This window comes from Chamaea fasciata, unplaced genomic scaffold (assembly GCF_029207755.1).
Source record: "Chamaea fasciata isolate MVZ Bird 193981 ecotype frontalis unplaced genomic scaffold, bChaFas1.0.hap1 SCAF_5, whole genome shotgun sequence".
In the NCBI taxonomy this organism is placed as follows: domain Eukaryota; kingdom Metazoa; phylum Chordata; class Aves; order Passeriformes; family Sylviidae; genus Chamaea; species Chamaea fasciata.
This window is the reverse complement of record NW_027094090.1, coordinates 35,489,972-35,508,494: the sequence shown is the minus strand read 5'-3', so window position 1 is coordinate 35,508,494 and position 18,523 is coordinate 35,489,972. Positions and strand designations below refer to the sequence as shown.

General features: G+C 40.4%; 1 protein-coding gene across 2 annotated transcripts in view; it reads left to right on the top strand.

Moving 5' to 3' along the window:
- Positions 1 to 18,523, top strand: part of PTPRB (protein tyrosine phosphatase receptor type B) — a 65,590-nt gene that overhangs the window by 15,010 nt on the left and 32,057 nt on the right. Inside the window, exons 1-8 of one of the 2 annotated variants that reach the window (XM_066183243.1) lie at positions 152 to 399; positions 568 to 844; positions 7,817 to 8,095; positions 8,440 to 8,697; positions 9,963 to 10,226; positions 12,683 to 12,952; positions 14,732 to 14,992; positions 17,119 to 17,385. In XM_066183243.1, coding sequence (XP_066039340.1) covers positions 346 to 399; positions 568 to 844; positions 7,817 to 8,095; positions 8,440 to 8,697; positions 9,963 to 10,226; positions 12,683 to 12,952; positions 14,732 to 14,992; positions 17,119 to 17,385 — 1,930 coding nt within the window. In that variant the 5' untranslated portion in view covers positions 152 to 345. Of the gene's footprint in view, positions 1 to 151; positions 400 to 567; positions 845 to 7,816; positions 8,096 to 8,439; positions 8,698 to 9,962; positions 10,227 to 12,682; positions 12,953 to 14,731; positions 14,993 to 17,118; positions 17,386 to 18,523 lie in introns of those variants that run through there. The other variant, XM_066183242.1, reaches the window with a different exon arrangement.

Here is an 18,523-nt window from a genome sequence, read left to right as displayed (position 1 = left end):
CTCTTGATTGCGGAAGTCGGCGGGAAGGGCTCCGGGGGAGTCAGCCCGGGTCAGAATGGCAGCGTGGGAAGCAGCGGCCGCCTCCCCCGCCTCCTCCGCTCCTCCTCAGCCGCGGGCGGGCAGCCCCCCCACCCCACGCCGGTGTCAGGGAGGCGGCTCGGCGGCCGGGGCAGCCCCGAGCGCATGCAGCAGGCGGGCGGCCCGGCACAGGGCTCGGAGCCCGGCGGGGAGCGGGGGCCCCCGGGGCCCGCCGCCGCCACTTCGCTTGTTCGGATCCCCCAGCCCCGCCGTCCCTCCCCGTTTTCCCCTCCCCGCGAGGGTTTTTGGGGTTAAAAACTCTCGGCGATGCTGAGCTATGGAGCGGGATTCGCCCTGTGGACGGCGCTGGCCCTGACCAAGGTGAGCGGCCGGGAGGAGGGGGCGGTGTAGGGTCGCCCGTCACAGGTCGCGGGCGAGCCTGGGAGACACGGGCAGGTTCGCCCCGCACCGGCACAGCGCGGGGACGGGGCTGGGGGCTGAGCCCGGGGGTACTGGCGGGTCCCTCAGAGCTGTCTCCGCTCTCCGCAGGCCGCGCCGGGGCAGGAGGCGGGATGCAGCGCCAACCTGACGGAGCGGAGCGTCGCCGGGCAGAGCGTTCGGCTGCGCTGGAGCGCCGCGGGCCGCGCCTGCAACTTCAGCCTGAGCGGGCGCTCCGAGGACGGGGAGGCGGCCGGCTGCCAGCCCGCCCCCGCGGGCAACGGCACCTACGGCTGCACCTTGCGGGGCCTGCAGGCCGGGACCTGGTACCACCTGCGCATCGAACCGCTCGCCGGCGGCGAGCCTCTCAACATCTCCCTGCAGACAGGTACGGGCGCGGGCACGGCAGGTGCGCGGGAAGGGACGCCGGGCTTTTCCTTTTCCTCCCCTTGCTTCGGCCGGCTCCAAGAGGAGAAGAGCGTTGCGTTTACAGCATCTGCAAGCGGGCAGTGTTTGCTGAACATAGCAGCCCTGCGCTTGAGTTCTCTTTAGCCCACCGCCAGAAGTAACTACTGCCGAAGGTTAACCCAGCGAACTTGAAAGAAGAAGGTGCTGTGAAGATATTAAGTCAGAAAACTGTTTTTGTAGTAGTAGCCCATAACATCCTTTGTGCTCTTGCAAACATACTGTTGTCATAGTTCCTCAATTGACAGTTTATTTACTGTGTTTAAAATACAGTGTATTTCCTAGTAGGTAAATCTTCTTTAAGGATGACTTACTATTTCAGCCCATTTCCATACTTTTTTTCTGTTTAACCAGAGTCTTAAAGTCAGAAAGTAAGGCTGAAACTTCCTTATATGTTTTCCTTGGATATCACCAGTGAGGTGTTATGATTTCTGGTTGTGTGCAGAGCTCTTACAGTGACATATCTGTGACTGGCTGTAAAAATGGTCCAGCAGCCTGACAGAGGGCTGCCAAGGAAAGCTCCCTTTCTGTATTCGTGTTTGGGTGGGCATGTGAACAATTCATCTGTGAAGCAATGGACAGCATTGAATGACAGCAGCTGCAGTGGCACAGCTGGCCTCTTTCTACCTGTATTGGTGCTTTTTTGAAGATGATAAAATGTAATATTGTTCAGGCTCTTAAAGGCAGTAGTTCAAGACCCCAAACAGAGATGTCTTAAATAAAGTCCATCATTAAATGCCTCTCTGATTTGCTCCTAGGTTATTCATTTTAGAGAGGTACTTAATATTAGTATTGAAGATTATAGCAGCCAAATAATTTGCAGTTACCTGTTCAGAGGTGTCGCTTTCTGTCAGGGCCTTTTTCCTGCATTAACCATACAAATGCACTAAAAACTTTCCATTAATTTGCTGTGGTAACTCAAGTTTTAAAAAATCCATTGACAAGTCTGCTGGAGTCATAGCTATACACTAAGCACAAGTCGTGTCAGTTGGTAAAAATGAGTAATAGTTTCTTTGCAGACAGTGATTTAAATTTGTTGCTCATCATGCTGATTGTTTTTAATATTGGTATTGATGACTTGTAATGTGAAAATTCAAAGAACAGATCAACCATTATCAGAGAGACAGGTATAAGTCACCATCATTTCTGTATAGTAAAGTTCTATAATTGAACACTTGCATCGAAGTAGAGAAGATACCACTTTAGAGCACAATTTGATTAATGCATAACCATTAACACAGAAGCTTGTATATGCCATTTATTACTTTTTATCACTAAATAGATTTTTCAAGGCTGTAAGTTGAAAGTGATTGGAAGCAGCTGATCATTAGAATCATCATGTAGCTGACAGCAAAGTGAAAAGTCTGATTAAAGTTGAAGTTGAAATACTTAAAGTTGGTATACCATAGTTGAAGTGATGTTTACATTTGGATATTGAATAGCAGATCATCAGTCAAAAGCATGAATTGAGAATAGGGGAGCCATGAATGTTTCCTGCAGAGAGCTACTCAGATTGCTTTGTGGTTACTTGCTTTCCTTGAGTTGAATTGCTTGATGGTGTTCAAAATACATGATTAGTCCAAAATTTGCCTTTTTTTTTTTCTTAAGAATTTTTTAAAATTATGCCTGTGAACAACCCCTGTTGTATTGTCCATACTAAGCTTTTCAATGCAGAATGAGGGAGGATTGTTCCTCTTATGTTTCCACCAGGGGCAGCATTTCAAACGAGTTTCGTGGAAGCTCTTTTTCACCGTTTCCTTTGTAGCTTGATGACAGTAGTTTCAGTTTACTATCTACTGAGCCTGAGTATCCATAGGTATGCATTCCTGGAAATTGTCCTGTGAATATGGAGGTATAAGCAGTCTTTTCAGCCATATTATGAACAAAATTTCCACCAATTTCAATGCTAGTGGAACTGAGCTGTCATGGGCCATCTAAAACCACCATGTGCGACCTTGGTACTCAGTGAATGCTCCCTTCCTGAGCTCTTTTTCTTAGGAAGATGGGCTAAGCTGTCCATTGAAGGTGTTTTCTCCACTGGCTTTCAGAGGAGGCTAGGTTAGACCAGGAAGCTGAAGTGTAGTTGGTTGAAGTGAAAGGAATCCCATCTCATGTGTTTTATTTTTGCAGAATGATGTTTGAACATCTGTATCATCTTGATACAATAAATGCACATGAGAAAGTGCGAGAAAGTTGCAGGTTTGTTTATATACCTAGTTCAGAAACTAGCTTTTAGCCCATAATCAATCCTGTAAAAATTTTTGTGTGCCAGTTCTGAGTCTACTTTTCATCAAGTTTCTTATACAAAGTACTTGAGTAGCTAAGCACATAAAATCCAAAACATTTGGTTAAATTTTGGGTGTGATCGTTTCTGACCAGGGACTCACAGTGAAAGCAATGAATAATGCATGCCACAGTTGCAGTGGTAATGTAAAAGCTTGGAGAGGACCATATTGGCCTTTTAAGCATATATAATGTCACATTAAAATCATGGTCTGTGTTGTTTGCAAGTTTGATATTCCAACAGAATAGTTGGGCAGCTCTCCAAGATTCCATAAACTATCCAGTAACATCAGATTCACCCTTGTGAATCTTTTTGTAGAGAAGCAGCTTCTATTTGACTTGTGGATACATAGATTTTAAAGTCTAATAATGTGTGAAATAGTGGGACAAGAATCCACACTAGTCCTCTAAAGTGACTCTCTTTACTCAAGAAGTTTTGATCTGTGGGTTGTCAATTTCAAACAGCAAGCATTTATTTAATCCTGTAGAGCAGAAGTAAAACAGGTCGTCCAAAATGATGGAAAATATAGTCACATATGCACTTCATAAGCCATGTATGCATAGACATGGAAACACACACAGTGGGGACATTTGTGCTATTTTGGTAGAATAGGAAAGAAAGAAAAAGCTGATAGCACCGTTTATCAGCTCTGAACTACAGATAAATTTTCCACTGCAAAACTGAGATTACAGGTGTTAGTAGGCACAAGTCTGCATATTTGCTTCCTATTAATGTTTACAATTTGTTAGTGTTTTTCTAAATAAATGTATATACATGAAACAGCACATAAAACCATACAACTAGTCGGCATACTGCTGCCATTGTAAAGCTGGGATAGGCATCTGTCAGTCAATTCATGTTATATTCTTTGTTTTCTCAGTAAAATTATTTCTGTGATTAAGAAGTGATGTATGGCAAAAGATGGTAGGATTTTGTCTTTCCTAATTTCAAGTAAGTTACATTTTAAGTTCTTAAATCTCTAAATGTCTGTGCACCAGTATAACTGTATTTCAATTAATGGCTAGGTCTAGTTAAGAATAGTACTATATTAATAGGTCCTAAATTAAAGTTAAAAATATAAATTTCAATTCTGAATTGAAGGTCAGATTTGAGATACTGGTCCAGAGAGCCATGAAAAATAATTTGGCAGTTACCCCACTTTCAACTATGTCTTCGAAAACAGACTTATAAATGCCATTTTCAAAATCATTGTCTACAAAAATATTGCAGTGCTATATTATGTTACTGCCTAATCCAGGCCTCCTGTACAGAGGGAACTAACAGGTATATAAATTTTTGTTAGAAAATCCATTAAAGATTTGAATGAAAAAAAGGTAGAATTTTATCTTCTAAGACACAGACTGTTGAGAGTGTTTATTCATTGTCACTCTCTAAATGCCAGAAGCATACCCTGGCCATGTGTTCACTCCTGTAAATTTCAAATTGTTTGGGACAAATTTGATTTATTAGCCATCTGTAGCAACAACATGTGACATGACTCTAACTATAGGCTGTATAATCCTATCATCTGTAATCATGTAATGGTTATGATCATCATTTCAAAGGCAGAGTACAAGAAGAGGAGAAATAACCATGTTTTAAAGATTCTCTAAGTTGTGTATCATCCCAAAGAAATGGATATTTGTACTTAGTAAAGACAGTGGAATCAACCCTCTTTACTTAGCCTTCAGAAGAGTCCTTTGGAAGTCGGTTGCTGTTTTATGGACAGGGAAAGCTAGGAAAAAAATGGATAATATGGTAGGAAGATGACTGAGACTGGCAGGAATTCCCAGTTACTAAGTCCCGGGCTCATATCTCCCAGTTGTTTTGGTGGGTTTTTTTTCACCCTGCATAAGGCAGGTGTGTTTCTGTGCTTACAGGCCGTATCTGGGAGTCATGTCACTGGAGTTTGATGTAGCCATGTCTGTAAATTGGATCTGCAGCAGCTGTGCACACAAAGCATAGCCTCTTCCCCTATAGCGAAAATGGAGTTGCAATATAATTCAAAGACCATTAAGTCTTCTGGAAGATGCCTTTGTAGACCAGGGGACATTAATTAATGTAATGTCAAATGGTATAAAAATATCTTGATGAAAATATTTTATTTCTGTGATGTATCAGTGTTGTGTCGTAGCCAACAGTGACTTGTGTAACAATGTAAATGGTTTTTTAAGTGTTTGTTTCCATCCAGGGCTCTTTCAGCCCAGGCACTTCCCAGTCTCATTGTTCCTTTGTTCTGCCGGATGTACAAAGCACTGAGTGTTTTGTTTTCTGGACCAGATAGATTAGATAAAGTCTGAATTTCTGAACTTCACCTTCTAGGCACGCAACTTTCTTCTTTGCTCATGCACCTTAGAAGACAGATTACCCAGGACAGTATAAGTGCTTCTAAAAGTGTAGATATCTTCTTTTGTCAAATTTGACAAATAATACAGATGACAATGGTAATTACTTTTGCAGGGCTAAAGAACAGTCAACCTTATCCTAACTTAGTCAGAAAGAGGGTTAAACTTTTTGACAGTGATCATGACTGTTCTCTCAATGTCAGTCAAATTAAAACTTTTTCAGCTGGCTGTGCATCTGACCATACATAGTGCTGGAATTTATTTCTGACTTCCAAAGTCTGACCTTTTGGATTAGAACAATTGCCTTCAAGGAACAAGATTATACCCCCGCTATTCACTGTTGCCAACATAATAGTCTTTAGTGACTTAGTACATATTATAGGTGGAGCTGGTAGTCAAGCCTATTGTTAAGATTTCCTGACACTTTTCATTAAAACCTCCTGTTTCAGATGCTGTAACTGGCTGAAGTTTTAACTATTTGGTCTGAAGTTTGATGTGCTTGGTCTTTGAATTGATTTTTAATATTACTTTTTTCTTTTTAAGATTTAAGCAGACTTAGTTTGGCCTTTAAGAAAGTGGTCAAGAAAGATAGTTAATTTTACTGATGGATTTTGTTAATCAATTTGTTTATTTTTCATCTCTTTTTCTGAAGAGCACTAGCATCTCTGTCGTCCGGAAGAAGAATTTGAATTTAAACAGTGACATGGGTCCAAAAGGACACAGTATTTTCCAGTCACAGAAAGGTTGAGGTTGGAAGGGACGTCTGAAGTTCATCTGGTCCAAGGCCCCTGCTCAAGCAGGGCCACCCGGATCTGGTTGCCCAGGACCGTGTCCGTCAGTTTTTGGATGTTTCCAAGGAAGGAGATGCTTCCTTGACATTCCTAATGTATTTGGTTGGCAAAGTATACCACCAAAACTTGGCACTGTTCTGTTCTCAGCAGAGCTTTGTAGGAAGTGATTAAACCTTCCACACCACCCAGAATTTGAAGAAAATGCAGTTTTAAGGCTCCTAAGGCCCTCCTACTTATGTATTTGTAGGTGGGGAGTAGGCTCAACTTCATCAACTTTCAGCCTTTACATTGCATTTTTTAATTATGTGATTGACACTTTTTCATCTCCTTTGTTCAGGGAACCAAGCAGCAATGACTATATTGGAAAAATAGTCTTGTTCTTCTGTGTTTGAGGTGCTGTTCATACAGAGACCACAATTCTCAGCCTGGATGCACCTTACACTCCTGGTCTGATGCTAGGAAAGAGTAGCACAGAGTGTACTCTTGTAGTAGGCAAATTTATTCCTAAATTGTTGGGAAAATTTAGTGTCCCGACTTAATGAAGGCTTGATTTCACTGTTTTGGGTTGTTTCATGATACCTCCTTAATAAGCATTTGCTTAACCTAATTGGAAGACATAAATGTCAATACCTTAGTACATCAACATGTAATACATTCTGTGTGGTTTGCATGAAGTCTTGTGAGTGACAAAATACACCCGGAGAATAAAAGCAACCAGACTCTTTAGGTTTGGTCAGTTTGCCTTTCCTTTCGAGTGTATCTTATTTCACAGGTGGTGTTACTGGAGACCTTCTTAATAAACAATGTAATGAATGTTGAGAATTTCAGAAAAGTAATCCCAATATTGGTTCCTTAAGGTATATCCAATGTACTGTTTGGGGTTTTTTAAAATTTGTATGTACAGTACTACAACAGAGCAGAAGCATATTCTATCAGAATCTGTTTGAAGTCATTGAAGCTAATACTAAAAACAAAAGATCATTGCCCTTAAAATTGTGTAAATGCTCATGCCCATAACTGATAAAATGTTCAGGGTGAGTGCTAGGAAGTGAAAGCTGTTGCTGCCACCTATAAAGGTACATTACACTGAGGCACTGAATATAATTTGTTGGGTTTACATGTTTGCTGTTTCTTATTTAAGTTGTTACAGTTTTACTATCAGCAAATTTCTAAGCTTGCAATATGCATTCACAGTGGAAGTGTTTTGTCTGTGTATATGTATGTCTGTGTGAGTGGGTGTGTACAAATATATAAAAGTAATATTTTTGGATTCTGCAAGACTCTGTTGTAGACCGGCTTCAGTGCACAGTGTTTATAAATGGAAAGAAAAATCTTATTGCAAAGTATTGGCAGCATGATGATGATAAAGAGAGAGTTTTGGAAGATTTTTTGTGCTGCTGTGTAAAATTTGAGACAATCCCAAAGCAAGAAATGGTTTATGTTTTCTGTTTTGGGGTTTTTTTTCCTAACTGCAGATCCCTTGCCACCATCTCGTTTGGAAATTAATAAGGAAAAAACTACACTCACAAGCTTGCAGGTTCAATGGGACCCTTCTTCAGGAAAGGTGGACGTGTATAACCTAGTATTATTTGATCGTGATAATAAAAAGATACAAGAAGTCTCCGTACCAGGAAGAATTTCAAAAACAGAAAAGACATTTTCCAGTCTCATTCCTGGGAATAAATACAATATTGTGCTCAGTGCCGTTGCTGGAAATAAGACTACCCCCGAACTTCACATAAGTGGATCCACTGGTAGGACTTCTTTTCCTGTAGTTCATCTAAGTAAAACCACTTACTGTATTCTGCACTTCTGCATTTTGAAATTAGCAAATGGGTATAATTCTTGTACATGGATATATATATATATATATATTTGTAAGTATCTATTGATTAGAAGTAGAAACAAAATATGAATCTCTGACTGACATAGAGAATTGTTTGCTAAGAATAGAGTCTCATTTTTATTGTGTATTTGGATTGAGTTTTCAGTAACCCTAAAGAAAACCAACATATTCCAAGACTAAATCTATTCAAAATTGCTGGTATCGTGAAGATAAGCATTAGGCCTTAAGCATGTGTTCTTTTTATACCAACAGTGCCATCTCCTGTGAAAAATATTCGGGTCAGTGTCAAGACAGACACTATCCACGTTTCATGGTCTTCTGGCTCTGGACATGTGGATCATTACAGGCTGCTGTTACTGGACAATCATGTACCAGTTCATGAGATTCACCAGGAAGGTTCTCTGACCTCCTACACTTTTTCAGGACTTACAGCAGGCCACCTGTATAACCTCTCTATCATAACTCAGGCTGCAGGATTGGAGAGCAGCAGTTTTCGATCAGTCAGGACAGGTACGATTTCAGAATTCATCACAACAAAACAAGAAGCTAAGGCCATAACCTAATAGTATTATAGGACATATTTCAGAATAATAAGTGATTCATGTTCCGAGTTAGAAACACCATAAAATTATATAATTCCTTAAGTTTCCACTGCAACAAACTTAGAGGCTAAAATGAAATTAGAAAAAGTGTGAAAGGGAAGTGGAAAAAAAACCTAAGTAGGTTAAGAACTTTAAAATTAAATGTGAATTTGGGTTTTTTGGGGGTTTGGGGGTTTTTGTTTGTGTAGTTGGTGTGTTTGATATGGTTTTTGGGGATTTTGGGGATTTTTTTCTTTTAACAAAGAAATACTGATTCATGGAACTAGAGTTTTAGATTTTTTTTTCTCTTTTCAGGAACATTTTTCAGGCTGGAGTTCTGTGGTCATAGAGATAATGATAAGATAACATCCTACTAGAGTCCAATGGTTAAAACACTTACATAGGCAAAAAAAAGGTCATATCTTCACTCTCCTTAATTCTGGGAAGAGTAAGATGCAATTTCTTCTACAGAGATCTTATCATGTAAACATGATGTAGTATTAAGTGAAAATATCGTCATGTCTGGGATGCACAGATGAGTGCTGTTGTCTGGGCTATTTGGGGGATTATACTAATTTCATTTTGTTTCTTCAGAGATTTTTATTTCTTTCTGTTGTGGGGTAGAAAAATTTAAAATCTCACAGGTATTCTTAGAGCATAGAAGTATTCCATATAGCTGGCAGCATGGTCCTACGTTTCAGTACCTTCTGTGCCTCAGGCCTGAGAAATTAAGATATTGGAGGTGGCTATGCTTTTCTTTCAGTGGAACATTTGAATAAAGGAGCCTTATTCAAATCCCTTTTACACTGGTGTAAATCAGGCATAGCAGTAATGCTGTAATGTTTACCAAAATGTATGCAGGCATCTCTTGTTTTTAAGAGCATGTGCATGATCTGGTTTATGGTCCAAATAATGGGTGTGAGTGCAGACACAGCAAAAAGATTTTCTGTTCCATGAAAAAGGAGTGGGCAGCATAGGATGTGTCATTCTCAGAAGTGCAATGTCTTACACAGGGCAGGGTTAAGTTGCACTGTGACCAGACGTTGCCCTTTCACTGTTCAGGCAAAATCATTCATACTCCATCTCATGTAACTATTCAAAATCAAAACTTAACTATAGGAGTTGGGGAGGCAGCAGGTCTTATATGTTTGGTGGTGGATGTATTTTATTCTCTCTCTTATTTTCCTTTTTTAGCCCCAGCTGAAGTCTTAGATTTGATGGTGACTAACGATGGCAGCTTAGATGCTTTAAAAGTTAAGTGGAGCAGACCTTTGGGAAACCTCAATTTCTATAATATCACTCTGTCTCATCTTGGATCAGTTAAAGAAGTCAAAACTGTGCAGCCACCAGTCACAGAGACACAGTTTGACAAGCTAACTCCAGGACGTCTTTATCAGGTTACTGCCCGCACAATCAGTGGTGAACTGTTCACGGATCGGATGGCAACTGGCAGGACATGTAAGTCTTCTGCTTCAGTAAGAACATTGTAACTAATGCTATTTTTGCCTACACTGGCTAGCAAATCACTGTAAGAGACAACATGATTTGTATTCCAGGCAAAATGAGATTAAGAGCACAATACTGTTTCAAAAATAACCCCTGCTGACTCTATGGCAACAGTTAATCGGACAGCCAGAAGCAGCTCCATCATATTTCGTGAGCAGGCTACTACAGTTGAGAAATTTTGTTGGACGTTAACAGTTGAGTGAGTGTGTTATAAAGCTGTTGCATACTACTGCACTTCTGAACCAACTTTGTTATCTTGAATTCAGCTCAGCATACTACGTAAACTGAGTTACACTATGGGGAAGTGTGCATGTAATCAAATTATTAAGTTTTTAAAGTAATTTTGCAAGCTCCAGTCTTACTTCTTCTTCCAGACACAAATCTACAAACCAGAAAAGATTACATCTCAGATTTCTTTATTGCAAACTGCATAGATTAATAAAGGTATGTGGCAGCTGGGATAGTGCCGAGTTAGGAGTTTTTTATCTTCTTTCAGAAGTAATCATTTTCTTTCAGGTATCTTTTATATGAGTTCTGAACCTGAAAAATCCTACATGAGTCTGCCACAGCATTACTGGCCCTAGAGGTCTGTCATCTTTTCCATGCCAGCCTAGCCTGAGCAAATGTTAGTTGGTAAAAAATGTCTAACTCAGTGAAGAATGCATACATAAATTTCTAGTAGACTTAGAGCCAAAAGGTGGAAAATGTGTGTGTAAGAGAACGGAGTATTTATTTTAGAAAATATTTATTGTCTGCAACTAAACATCTCATGTGGAAGTCACATCCTTGACATACCTAGCTGATACCCCATTCTCGGTGCAGGCTGGAAGAGCCTTAGAGATCTTTCATGTCTGGAAAGTACAAAGCTGGACTGGTTTATATGCATGTCTGTTTTGTTTTTTAGCCTATCATAAAAGTCCTTTAAGATGACCATTTCAATCTAAAGGGAGAACTTCAGGCCCTCATACAACACCACTGATCCCCAGCTTTGTGACCTAGACCCAGTGCTTTCAAAGTTGAGGATTAGAAATCCTGTTTCCAAGGATGCTGATCATATGCAATTCCTTCCTTTACCGTAGACATCAAGGGCTTTGAAAACAGTCACTTCAGCAGAAGCTCTGTGTAGTAAAGATAAATTTGTAAGTCCAGACTGTCAGGTCTACAGATGCTGAAGGGATTAGACTCTTAGGGTCCCTCTGTAACTCACAGAGAAAGCCGGGTATCCAAGAACATAATACACATTACTTTGTATTGAGAGGGTGCCTATAGCAGCAGAACGAGCCAAGAAATATTGTGGTAAGAAATATGGACAACTCAGAGATTTGAAACTTTGTGCCATTAAGGTGTAATGATGTCCTGCCAGCCTGACAGGGCTGAACTTTATCTGTTAGGATGTAAGTTCATCTTTACTTCCTAAAAATACACTGTGCTTTTATTCACTCACTCATGGTTGAAACACATTTCCCATATTTACTGGCATATGGGAGTTCTAGGTCTGATATCCAGCTATGCCCACGGGAAGTGAAACCAGTGAGTATTTTGTGATGCTGGTAGAGAGGTTTCAGTCCTGTGCTAGATGATGAGCAATTAAATATTAACTAAGCTAGATAAATCATAAGAACACGATGCTAGCCTTGTACTTTATAGTTAATAGTTATGGTGGTCTCAGGGCTCCAATGCTGATCTCTGAGTATCTTAATACAAAGCTTACTGGTATCCTCTCCTAAGAGTCTGCGTCTGTCTTCTAGTAACTGCCTGGTCTGGCTGATACTTAATTATTCCATGAAAATCAGAAAAGCTTCAGTGGTCCAATTTGACCTGCAGGAGTACAGGGTAAGAAGATTAGGCATGTGAATTTAGGATCCTTGAAGTACAGGACAGGACAGAGTAGGTGCTTTAATGGACCACTGTCTTAACCTCGGTCCCTTATACAGCTGGGAGGAATTAGGGCATACAAGATGGAAGAAGCTGTTTCTGTGAAAGAAGCCTTTAGACTGCATTTCTGCTGCTGATACTAGAATTGGGCCAATAGAGATTGAAGTTTCAACCTTAGCGGTGAAAAATTGATTGACAGTTTCTAAGTGAGCCAAAGTACAGGAAACAACAGGGAACCTGACTGAAAACTGCAAGATGCATCCGAGAAGTGTACAGGGGAGATTTTGTCTGCCCTAAGAGGGGTTGCCTATTTCTGATGTCAGAAACCAGCAGGAAAATAAGTGAGTGGTTTGTGTGGGGAAGAGTAAAAATTGTCTTTAAAATAAAAGCCAACCTTTCCGACAAGATAACTCACATTGCTCTAGCTGGTCCAAGCACTTGTACAATAGCTGTGCTGAGAGACAGGTTTTGCCAGTACATTTCACCAGAAATAACCCACTTTAGAATTGCTTTTTTGCTTTCTCTTTCTCCAGTTCCCCAGAAAGTTTTGGAGCTGCAGGCAGGTCCTAGCGGCTGGCTGCGGTCTCTGCGAGTGACCTGGGTGCCCCCTGCGGGAGACTGGGAGAGGTACCACCTGCTCCTGTGGAACCACTCAGCCCTTGTGCTCAACACCACCCTCGAGAAGGACACCACCGAGTACCTCATCCGTGATGTGGGCCTCATCCCAGGGAGGGAGTACGGCGTGGAAGTCATTGTGGAGAGCGGCAACCTGCAGAGCAGGACAAGTTGCATGGGGAGAACAGGTCAGCATGCTCGTCCAGGCACTGTGAGAGTGTAAAGAGTTAGGTCTGTGAGCAGTGAAAGAGTACTTGGGAATCCATAAATTAATTTCACTATTAGTACAGTAAAAAGTAGCTCCCTTGTAAACGACAGAAATAATTTTAGCATTTCTGTGAAAACTTCTGGGATTACTTTTGTAGTAAATGTTTCGTTAGTGAAGGCCATGGGAACTATGTCACGATTCTGTCACGACTCAGGTGTTACATTACCTGTTCATTTCACTGCTATATTTTGTAGCTGATTGTAGGGCACCCTATAAAGGTCTTGAAGAAAGCCTTCCTGTATTGTTCATCAGTATGTTTCCTTGCCAGTCTGTGTAAAGAATATTAACCATGTGGCTAAGGTGTATCTTAGTATGGCTGTCCTATAACATCCCAGTTCTTGGTTTTGTGCTCCATAAAGGAAATGGCTTAGTCTGTTCAAGTCTGTGCTTCCAAAGGAAATCCATATACACTGCAGGGACATGAGTGGAATTCTTTTGCAGTGCATTAGTCAAAGCCACATCTGATTTACTTCAAACTTAAAAAATAATTCCTATATAATTGTTAGAATTTCTGCTCAGTGAATGCAGAATGAGTGTAATTCAGAGGAAGGGAAGACTTGGAGTAGGAATAACAGGCAAGGCTCAAGTCTAACCCTTATCTCACTGAAGAATGTGAGGTAGGACGGGGCCATTCTACTTGATTCTTACGCTTCCTGAGGCCTACCTATACCCTCATCTGTCATTCCCTGAGGACTTAATTTTGTTAATTTTGCACAACAGCAAGACCAGTTAAAGCTACCGAACTAAAGCTTTCTCTGACTTGTAGCAAACTTGATCAGAGCAAGATGCATTCTCATCTTCCTTACTTTGACATATGTTGCAAGTAATTTAAGTTTATGGTGTTATTTTTAATTGACTCAGCTAAGCAATTAATAGTTGGACCAAATGATTTTAGAGGTCTTTTCCAACCTGAGTCTCTGATTCTCTGATTAGAATATGGTCCATTAAATAATATCCAGCAGTGGATGTATCATGACTGTGTTTGACCCACAGTGAGGTGCATAATGTGTCTGTTATGAAGTGTAGGTGTTAGGCCCTGTTGTGTCTCAGTTTTCTCTTATATTAATCTACAGACTTGGAAAGTGAGTTGTATTTCAATGTGACAGGGACAAAATCAGGTCAGGGACTATATTGGGCAAGACATGCTTGCTGAGTATGCAGGCACACACACGCGTGAACACACACAGAAATTCACTGATTGAATTCTTTCTTTTATGCCGCTGTAAGTTTGAAGTGTCTCCCAACTTGACTGAGGTATAAACCAATGCAAAATCAGTGTCACTCTGACCCTGTGATTTGCATCCTTGTTTGTTAGAAGTGCATTGGTGTAGATCTGATTTATGTTACAAATGTCTTATATCCCTGTTCAGCATCCAGAGTTCAAGAGGAAGTTCACTGACTTCCCTGCGTTTCCATTTGCACTAAAATATATATCCTGAAAAGTTTAAACTTAAACTTTACAGCCATAGTGCATTGCTGAAGTCTTCTGCTAGAAGTCCTTTCTGGAAGCGGGGCACAAGTACTAGATTTATAACAATGACTTCCTAGAGAAAGGTAAAGGATTCTCCTCTTGATTTCAGATACTCTGTTGCGATCACATTTCTGTCACACAGAACACATTTCTTACAACCTCTTGAGATAGGGCATGTGTGCTCACCACACAGTCCTGTTCTCAAGTGGTATCTGTGTACTTTTCCAGCTCCTGAGCCTGTTCTCCAGCTCCGTGTGAAACATGCTAATGAATCTTCACTTAGTGTCATGTGGATGACCCCTGTTGCAGAATGGGACAGCTATGTGGTTTCCCTGGGAAACAGTGATCTTACTATTGTAAAAACGAGACTTGCAAAAGAAGCTAAGGAATTCACTTTCACTGACTTGGAACCTGGAAGGAAATATACAGCTACCATCACTACCATTAGTGGGACTTTAAGCAACTGGACTTCCGTAGAAGGAAGAACAGGTATCATCTTGTCAAAGTGTTTTAATCTTCTGTTAACCATGAACAATTTCTTTTGCTTTGTAGTGAACTAACTCCATGTCTAAATCTCAAAAGTCTTGATCTTATGTTTGTTTCCTCAGTAAAAAAGTTACATGTCTGAGTATCTCATTTCTGACTGTCAGTTATCTTGCTGTATTTATTTAAGATTTTGGGGAAATAGATGTGTAATTCCTGGCAAAACAGTTTTCTGAAATATTATGTAACATCTAATCAATCTACATTAGCACAAGATTCCATTTAAGAAGAACCATTTTCACTGTATATTTTCAGGAGGATCACTTCCTTGTTATAAAGCATTCATTATCTGGGTAAAAGAAAACATCACCACACAGGAAAATATTACTTTAGGGGGAACATTCCAAAGTTGACAGCAACAAAACATATGTGACCTTGACGATACATTTTGAATCTTTTTGCTTTTCTGATTCCAGAATATGTATTTGTTACTGAGGATGATAATTGTGTCACAAGGTCCCATTCTCCACCTCCTGCAGGGTGCTTATTTTGTGCACATGTGCAAGTTTTAAACCCTGTAGGTTTCTTTAGTCTGTGTAAGCACCGACTTAAGCATTCTCCAGTGCAAGCAAAGTTTTAAAATGTTGCTCTGGCCTTGCACAGCACAGGGAAAAACAAGCTGCTTGTGTCTGAATATAAGCATGCCTAGGGTTGATGGTGGTCCTTACTTAAATTTATAACTCCTTCCAAGGCCTGAGAAGTTTAGCTTATACTTTCATTTTTCTGTTAGGTTATTAGATAGCTGGAATTTCACTTCCATCTGACTTACACTGCTTTAGGGGACCTAATCAGGCATAAAGGTCCCGCTTCACTAGTATGAGTCAATGCTTGAAAACACATCAGCCACTGATTGTGTGTCAATATTACATTCAAAGCAAGTTATAAAGAAAGAATATCATTAGCTTGAACATAAGCGTTCCAAACCTCTGAATTTTCCTTGCAGCAGGACAGCTTACTAGGCTTAAAAAATATTGCTGTAAATATGACAGAAGTAGTTCTTACTTCCACCCCAGTCTGGTCAGCTTCCAGGGAAACCTGCAATATCACTGAAAGAGCATTTAACACCGAAGTGTGTCACTTTAGTGTCTTGTTGGAGCTAACTATGTTATGAGAACATTATAAAGCAGGGAGGAGTTTTGATGTTTTTGTGAACTTTACATTTTCTTCAGCTATGTGCCTAACTTTCTAGCTTCTGTTAATGATTACTAAACCAGTACTATGTGTGCAAAAAGGTTGATATAAAACAAGAGCGGAAGAATGCATTCGCATTTTATAAAGTTAGAGTCTTCTTTATTTCAGTTGTGCTTGGTCATGTAAACAGAAATCTTTAGAAGTAATTGTATTTCCTTGTTTTGACCAAATATTGTCAAACTAAATAAAAAAGAGGATTTGGGGTAAAATTTGTGCTACATATTACGTTCTTTTGTTATTTCTTTATCCTTTTTGGTCTGGCTAAGTTCATGAGCTTATGCTTAGATAAATGTTATATTTGTTTTGCAATTCATCTTTTGATGCTATAAGAGCTGGTATCCCGCAGATATTCTGAAATAAAAAGTTAAACCATAACCATCCATCTCAGTTATCCCCAAAATGAAAGGGTCTGACACAGTATAGATGACTGTGCCTGAGGTATTCTTCAAACAAGTTTGCCATTTATTAGAAAGGAAAGATCGGGAATGGGAGAGGAAAGGGAAAATGAAAGACGCAGACTATATTTGAAGTAGTCATCAAAAAACCCTGAGTGATTTCCTAAACTGATGGCTTTTATTTAATGGTATTTATAAAATGCCATCTCTTTCAGTTCCCTGATCTTGAATCATTTTCATCTGACTGAGAAAAGTTGTGCTAAAGGCTGAAAGACCTTTCTGTGCCTTAGTTAGTTTCCCATAGACTGCATCCCAGACAGGAAGCAGTTCCCAGTTAAAGTATTTTTAGTCCTGTTGTGTCTGGCTGCAAATTGGAATGTTCTTTTGATGCACTTCCTCAGTGTGACTAAACCTGTGTTCTTTGGGGGATTCTGTTTTGTTTTACTTTATTTCTTCTCAGTAACAGTATGACAATTTCCTTTTCAGTGCCAGCCCAAGTGACAGGTCTGACTGTGGCAAGTCAGGGATCAACCAACAGCTTGTTCACCAACTGGACAAGAGCACTGGGAGATGTAGACTCCTACCAAGTGCTGCTGATTCATGAGAATGTTGTAATTAAAAATGAAACTGTACCCAGTGAAACCAACAGATATCACTTCTATTCCCTGAAACCTGGAGGACTCTATTCAGTTGTTGTCACCACTATCAGTGGAGGGATATCTTCAAGGCAAACAATTGCAGAGGAAAGGACAGGTAAAAAGGAAAACACTCCAGCATGCTTTTTGGTAGTTCTTAAAAGCTGAATTTATCTAAGGGAATGGTCTTGTGATTAAGCCACTGCACTGAGAGTTCAGAAAACCGTGAGTTTCATCCATATAGTTCCATATTTGCACACTGTCTGTCCAGATTTGTGTAAATACAGCTTTAGAGAGCTAACTGCTCTAACTGCAATGGGAATTCTACAGCAGGATCACTCTGTAACGAAGACAAAAATATGCCCTGAGAGTAATGAACAACTATGCTGGGTGAATCACTGCTTGGAAGGGACTTTCTTGTTCCAGTTGCTATGTGGTGTGGAGGATGATTGCTCCTCACTTATGTGTGCCAGGAACCTGCCTAAAGGTGGGGTGGGGTGCATTTGTGTCTCAGTTTCTCACAACCCATTCTTTTTCTTTAATCCAGCATCAAAGAATGTCCACCAGGGCTGATTAGTTATTATGAAGTCGTTCTGTACTTCGTAGAACAAGATCTACTGTTACATCAAATTCTTTAGGTTTAAAGAGTCGTGAAATGTAATACCAGTTCTGTGGATATTTAGAGGAAAAAATTTGGCAACATAGTGCAATTTCACCCATTATGTGAATTTGGCAGAGGCAAATCTGCAGTTTTCTGCAATGTTCTCCTTGAAAACAACTATTTTTTCAGGTGAAAAGGCGAAACAAACCTGAATGAAAAATTGGAGAAGACTAATACTGAAAGACTTAAAGTAGATAAACGTATTTTGTAAAATCTGGGGTCAGTTGAGTCTGACAGCTGTTGGCCAGCCCCTGTGCTGAGATAAGTAAGTTCAGTGCAGCAGAGTCGAGTGAAAATTTGGAACTTCATTATGTCTAAGTTCTGCCCCTGTAACGACTGAAGAGTTTTGTACCTAAGCGCTCATAGTTCTGGCAATGCGGAGCCTTTGAGCTCACCTTGCTGGTTTGAAAAACAAGTGGCATTCATGTTTTGTCCACTAGGCGTCAGAGAACCCGCTGGAAATGAAACATTCAGCTGTGGGCCTCAGCGTCTTGCCAGTCTCACTAGTTATTGCTGTTACTGAGGAATGGCAATTTGAGAGGATAACTCAACTTCTGGGAGCTTAGAAGTGCTGGGATCAGGCTACCAAAGACAA